The sequence below is a fragment of the Nicotiana sylvestris genome, chromosome 11 (assembly GCF_000393655.2).
Source record: "Nicotiana sylvestris chromosome 11, ASM39365v2, whole genome shotgun sequence".
Lineage (NCBI taxonomy): Eukaryota > Viridiplantae > Streptophyta > Magnoliopsida > Solanales > Solanaceae > Nicotiana > Nicotiana sylvestris.
The window spans coordinates 140,045,100-140,052,705 of NC_091067.1; the positions used below are offsets into that span (position 1 = coordinate 140,045,100).

Genomic DNA, 7,606 nt, shown 5'->3' on the forward strand with positions numbered 1-7,606 from the left:
CGGCGTTCTTCTTCATCATTTGTTCAAAATCATCTTGATCCTTCCCATCTCATTGTTTGATGAGCTTGGAACTTGGGATGGAATGGATATGGATTGTTTGGATGTTGATACATCGGAGGCCTTTGAAAGTCTTGCCCCCGATTCCCTTGATTGTCATTGTTCCAACCCTTTTGGTTGTTATTTCCTTCCCAATTGTTGTTGTTGCCTCTCCAGTTGCCCTGGTTGTTCTGGTTGCCCCAATTCTGATTGTTGTTCCCCCAGTTGCTATTGCCTTTTTGGTTTTGATTCCCTCAATTACTATTGCCTTGTTGGTTTTTCATTCCCCTAATTTTCTTGGGATCTCCATTGTTGTTGTTGGTTAGGAGAATTGCACATTTGTCCATGATAATTGTTTACGTACTGCACTTCTTCACTTTGCTCATCATAGCCCTCATCTTTATTGAAACCACCACTACATTGCTCATATTGATCAGAACTACCTTGACCTTGTTGACCTCTTTATCGCCTCTTATTAATCAACATATTAACACCTTCCACATCATTTACTTGTCTAGGAGCTTGAAGTTGTTGCAATTGAGCTTTTGCCAACTGGTTCATTGTTGTAGTTAACTCACTGGCCATGATCATGGAGCTCTTTGTGCAATTGGATGACAGTGGGATCACCCTGTGGCACATTGGCTCGACTTTGCCAAGCTGAGGAAGTATCTGCCATCTCATCCAATATCTCACATGCCTCATTGTAAGGTGTGTTCATAATATTTCCCCCTGCTAGCTAGTTCAATACACACTGATGGGTCGTGTTAATTCCACTGTAGAATGTCTACTGAATCATTGTTTCGGTCATGTCATCGTTCGGACATTCTTTCACCATTGTCTGGTATCTCTCCAGATCTCATGAAGTGGTTCATTAGGTTCCTGTTTGAAGGCCAAAATCTCATCTCTCAAAGTCTATGTATGCCCCGACGAGTAAAACATGTCTATAAACTTGTCCACCAACTCATCTCACGTAGTGATGGAATGGTTGGGAAGCCTTTCAAGCTAGTCCAAAGCTTTCCCTCTAAGTGAGAAAGGGAACAATCTCAACCAAAGTACATCCTCTAACACATTTGTTTGGTTGCTTCCCCAACAGGTATCCACAAAGCCTTTAAAATGCTTATATGCATTCTGATGGGGAGCACCTGTGAAATACCCTCACTCCTCCAACAAAGTCAACATCATATTTGTAATTTGGAAATTGCTTGCTCGGATCTGGGGTGGGACAATTGCACTAGCATATCCTTTGTTTGAAAGCACACGAAGAGCCCCTCTTGGAGGTGGCGGGGGAGGGTCTGGAACATTATCATTGGCTTGGCAGCCTCTCCTTTGAGCTTGAGGCACTATAGGTACCACATCATCAATATTATCATCAACATCCTCCCCCAGGATAGCATTTCCAAGAGGGTCATTGATTGTCATTTTGTACCTAAATTGGTGATACACACAAAATTAGTACCACGTAATCAAAGAAAACTAATACACAAAACTAATTAGATAGATAGCCAAAACTGTTAGCTCCCCGGCAACGGTGCCAAAAAGTGATCTGGTCTAACCCTACACCACTACAGAGTGGCAAGAGCGGTCGATGCAGCGTTTACCCGAAAAGGTCGGGATCGAGTCCACAGGGAGCTAATATAATGTTTGGAGTTGGATTCTTATCTAATCTAGCAGTGTGTAGTGCTCTTGATTACATTTCCAATCATTCTCGTTTGTTTGTTACTTCTAATTTTTATATTAATAATGCACGAAATTAAGCTAAATAGATGTTTTTGTAGGGTTTTCTAAATGGGTAAAGAGGCACTAGGGAAATGACTTAATCCTAGGTGAGTATCTAACGAGATCTAGAACTTAGGGCAATAATGTTATAGTTGGGATCGTGATATAGCCAATGCACGAAGCTACTCACTCTACACCTCTCGGTAGTAAGATTGACTTTGCCCTAATTGGATTTCTCAAGCCCAATTAGGTGTTCAATTTGTGCAAGCAATGTTGGCTTAAGTCACGTATTACTATCTCTAGGTTTAACCCTTTAATTGGGGCTATCAATCTCTTGAATACACCCCAATTCCTTGTTGGCCTGAATTTCTTAGACTTAAGCTCTCTTTCTCAAGAAGAGCCTAAGTCAAAAAGGCACAAATTAGTGTTTGCAACCACTAATTCAATATAGAAAGCATAAATCAGGCTAAATATTAATCACTCATAAACATCTAAGCCCTAAAATAAAAGGTCCATTAAATACCCATACTAGGGTTGAGCCACAACCCTAGCTAATGGGTTTAGCTACTCATAATTGAAGAAGAAATCATATATTGAGATGAAGAATAATCCATAAATTGTAATTACAAGATAAAAGTCTAAGACTAATTGCTAAATAAGCTACAAAATTACTCAAAATAGACAAAAGTTCGCGTTCATGTGCTCAGCTAACATAAGATGACCTAAAAATCTGAAAAAGTAGTATTTATACACAGCTAACTTTTTCGAACAAAACAAAAATACCCTTGATGGAGGTAGCACTGACAGTGAAAAATGGACCGTTGTAGCGGTGAGGTTACTGCGGCCGCGTAAAATCAATTGTGGACTGCGGTCTTCAACTTTAGCTCAATCTCCAAGCTCTCTGAATCTTGCCACAGTGGACCACGGTAAACAGACCGTTGTCACAATGGAGGAACCGCGGTCGCATAAAATCACCGCGGACTGCGGTAACTTGCAACCCCAGAAAATGCATCTCTCTGAACCTTGCCACCGCGGACCGCGATAAAAGGACCGCGGTCGGGGTGGGTCTTCTGTGTTCGCGGTGGATTTTCCGTTGTAGCGCTGATTTGACTTGGCTTTGAACTTGTGCAGGTTTCACTCCTTTTTGAGCCGGTTATGACATCTTTGTCTCTTCTTGACCAAACACTGCAAACAAGCACAACAAGTTAGCTTTTGGGAATACTTGTACATATTTTTAATCCAAAACTCAAGCAAAAAGGAGCATAAAATATATTAGAATCCCTAGTTATCAGCTGGTCCGTGGCCCATGTAGGACTGGGATAAACTGACCATTTTGGCCAGCCCAACCCGGCCCGTCAAATGCCAAGGCCCGCGTGGTCTGGGCTAGGTTGGGTCGGACCAGCCCATATTGACAACTCTAGTCCCTAGTATTTGGTTTTTATTTTCTCTAACTCTAAATTTAGACATATGTGTGAATGAAAAGTATTCTTATCTAGGACTAGTGAAGTACGACCTAGGCCTCATTTGTTTGCACTTAATGGAGGTCTGAATCTTAATCATTCAGATTCCAGACATTAAGTGCGTTTGTTTTTAAAGTCTGAAACTTGATTATTCATATCTTAATCATTAAGGCCTCATTTATTCGCACTTAATGGAGGTCAAATCTTAATCATTCAGATCTCATATGTTGAGTGCGTTTGTTTTTAAAGCCTGAATCTTAATTATTTAGATCTTAATCATTAAGTGTGCTTGTTTTTTTTTACTTCACATCTACTTAATGGGTCTGATGGGTCTATATGATTAAGATATATAACAGAGACTTAATTTCATTAAGATGTTATTATCTATACTCATTATGAAATTCCGCCATGCCTACCATTATGAACTAACACCATTCCACCTACCACCACCACCTCAACCATCATCCTCAATCATAGCCACTGCCATTATCTGCTACCACCACCCTCTATCCCCGCCAGCAGCATCCTCAATCGTAGCCGTCGCCATTATCAACTACCACTACCTACCATTCCCACCATTCCTACCACCATCATTCTCAATGACAACCAACACCCATCCACCTCAACTACCACAACTAACCACCCCATCACCTTAAACAACCATAGCAACCACTACACATCATTATAAACTATCACCATCCATCACCACTTTCCTCAATCACAACTACCATCATCACCCGCCATTATAAACTATCACCACCATCCTCAATTATAATCGCCACTACCAATCACCACTAGCTACTACCCTGAACCACTACCATCAACCAAAATTACTATCAACCACCGCCTCTAGTCGGCATTCACAAGAACTATCGTTATTATCACCACTAGTAACTATCATATTTTTTAAAATTATATATTTTATTGATAGAATATTAGATTAAAAAGTATTTAATTTGAATTTTATGTTTATTAATTTCAAATAAAGATTAATTTTATTCATTCATATGTTAAAAATCAAATAGTCTTAATCATTTAGTATTTAAAGCTTAATACACATCTTAATATTGAGATGTGTATTCAGATTCAGATGTCTTAATCTGTATTGGGAAAAATTGAGTTTGCATATTGGAGGTGACGTGTCATGACACGTGGATTAGTCAAATGGTCAAAGAGTTATAATTAGCTAAGAGGCACGAGCAATAACAGATACGAGAGAAGGTGATGAAAGAGGCACGAGCAGTTATTCAAATAGTTCGGCGCTCGTACCTATTTAAGTCATTTAAAGCTCAAAGATCAAGAAGAATCAAGGAAATGAATCTGACAACGCATGAGAGTCCAAATTCAGTATTTAACATATATTAAATACTGAGTACGTTAGAGAATTTGTATTTAATATAAATGATTGAGTAACGTTTCTTTTATTGTCAATTATTACCCATAATTGCCTTATTAAGACAAAGGCAATACACGTATCTCCAAAAAATCATTATAAAAGGGAGAATGCTTTTGTAAGGACAGGGAACACAATTGAAATATACTATGATTCACTTGTTTTTCTCCTTATTACATTCTGGTTATTCCAAATTATTCTCTTCCACATATTCTTTTGATTATCAGTAACTCGCGTTCTTCTAAATTCTAGCTTTGACTAAAATTCTATTTTTTGGTTAAACAAATTGGTTCTGTTACCGGGAATCTGATAATCTATTTTATTTTCACTTGACCTTCCTTGTTACATAAATCATGTCGAATAACAATGACAACACCCCAGGAAACCAAGAGAACCAACAAAGTCAAGGAGGCCCACAAAACATTAACATTCAGGCTCCTACTCCGCAGGACTCTCCACGGCAATCTCGTGAGGGTACTCCCAATGGATCTCAAATAAACGAGTATGCTCAATTTGAAAATGCTGAAGCTGTTGATGAAGCTCTGCAGAAGTTAATTACTGCTCAGGTCAACAAAGTTGTTGAAACGCTTGTTAACAGTTACCAGTTGCAACACCCACACCTTCTCCAAATAATAACACTATAGAAAACCCTCGTTCCGGGCTTGTTAACTCAGGCAGCGGTGGAACCCCCAGTAAATTGCAGGAGAGAGAACCAGGTAATGTAATTAATTCTGATTTACAAAATTTAGTACTAACCTTGCAAAAACAGCTCAAGGAGCAAAGTGAACGCATAGAGCAGATACCCGGGGTGCCGCCCATAATCAAAGGGATATACATGGATAGATATTCGCAATAACCCTGGAAGCCGAGTGCTGCCCCACTCCCAATTCCAAAAAAGTTCAAAATGCCTGATATTCCAAAGTATGATGTAACGACAGGCCCACGGGACCACGTGACTGCATTCACAACGGGCGTAAAAGGCAATGATTTGACTAAGCAAGAGATCGAGCCGGTATTAGTCAAGAAATTTGGTGAAACACTCACCAAAGGAGCACTAACGTGGTATTCCCTTTTACCTGAAAATTCTATAAATTCTTTTGTTGAGCTTGCAGATTCTTTCATCAAAGCACACTCGGGAGCCCAAAAAGTGGAAAAAAAAATGGAGGATATTTTCAAAATTAAGCAAGGAGATTCAGAATTGCTTAGAGAATTCGTGGACAGATTTCAACGCAAAAGAATGACATTGCCGCGTGTACCTGATAACTGGGCAGTTATAGCTTTCACAAGCAATTTGAATGAAAAAAGCTCGGAAGCTACAAGGAGACTAAAGGAAAGCCTTTGATAATTTCCGGCTACAACGTGGAACGATGTTTATAATAGGTATATCACGAGGATTGAGGAAGATATTGTTCCCCGATCTCAAAAAGAAGAAAGTACACGTTCAAGACATGCAGAGAACGAAAAAAGATCCGGTAAAAATAGGTATGAGCCTTATATGGGACCTTCAGGGAAAGACTCACGGTCAAAATAGGATAATCAAAGGCACGATCACAGATCAAGAAGCAGAGAATCATGTTCTTCATCAAGATTTAGGAACGAGCGAAACAACTATGAGTCACTGGATGATGATAGAAATTTAAAAGCGAGATTCGGAGGTTACAACTTCAACGTCAGCACCTCCGAGCTCGTAGCTATTTTAAAAAGCATGGGAGATAAGGTTCGATGGCCAAAGGAATTGAGATCGAATCTAAACAGGCGCAACCCTGACATATTGGTGCGAGTTCCATAATGATCACGGGCATAAAATAGCAGATTGCATATTTTTACAAAGTGAAGTTGATCATTTATTAAAACAAGGATATCTTACAGAGTTGTTCAGTGAGAAAGGCAAGTAAGCTTACATGAAGAACAGGCAGGAGCCTCCAAAGCCACCTTCTCCCAAAAGAACTGTTAACGTTATAAGTGGGGGTGAAGATATTAATGGTGTGTCATATACTGCGGCTAACAAAACTTCCAAAATAACTATTACCCATGGGAAACGGGTGTGGCATGTTCTAGAAGAAGGCAATATTACATTCAATGATGCATATACAGATGGCGTATTAATCCCTCATAATGATGCACTGGTAATATCTTTAATTGTGCATGATACTAATGTGAAACGAGTTTTGATTGATCCAGGTAGTTCCGTGAACATTATTTTGCTAAGAGTGCTACGTGAGATGCAAGATGAAGATGGAGTAATACCAAAGGAGCATACTCTATCTGGATTCGATAATTCCAGTGTCGTCACAAAAGGAGAAGTAACACTCACCACTTTTGCTGAAGGGGTCGTCAAAGATACAAAGTTCCAGGTAGTAGACATGGAGATGGCTTACAACATGATTCTGGGGAGACCATGGATCTATGAAATGGTTGTTGTTCCTTCAACCTGGCATCAAGTTATCAAATTCCCATCGCCATGGGGAATTTGTCAAATTCGCGGAGATCAACATACATCCAGGGCTATTAATTCCGTTGCAGATACAAGCACGAGAAGTGAAGGAAAATAGCAATCATAGAAGGCAGTTGAGGACACCACAACACAGACCTCAAATGAACAAGTGCGAACAGATGTAGACTTAAGACCTGATACTATTCAAGAACCAGAAGAGAATGAAGACATCAAAACAATGATAGAGGAATTAGAACCTGTCGTGTTGTTTGCTCAGTAGCCTGATAAAAAAGTCTATGTCGGGGCTAATCTTGACCAAGGAATGAAAGGTAAGTTAATCTAATTTTTGAAAACTAACATGGACTGCTTTGCTTGGTCCCACTCCGACATGACAGGAATACCACCGGAGGTGATGAGTCATAAACTAAATTAAGATCCATCATATCCTCCTATGAAGCAAAAGAAAAGAAAGCAGGGAACTTTCAAGAATCAGGTGATTCAAGAAGAAGTCCAAAAATTGCTAAAAATTGGTTCCATTCGAGAGGTAAAGTATCCTAACTGGTTAGC

General features: G+C 39.5%; 1 protein-coding gene across 1 annotated transcript; it reads left to right on the forward strand.

The window, feature by feature from the left end:
• The first annotated feature begins 6,506 nt into the window (after nt 1-6,506).
• LOC138881749 (uncharacterized) lies at nt 6,507-7,157 on the forward strand. Its single transcript, XM_070162001.1, has one exon. It carries the CDS (start codon nt 6,507-6,509, stop codon nt 7,155-7,157), a length of 651 nt encoding a protein of 216 aa, XP_070018102.1.
• Nucleotides 7,158-7,606: the final 449 nt, after the last annotated feature.

What these genes read in the sequence shown, in the direction of transcription:
- LOC138881749 (XM_070162001.1), top strand. Translation starts at nt 6,507, where the DNA reads ATGAAGAACAGGCAGGAGCCTCCAAAGCCACCTTCTCCCAAAAGAACT.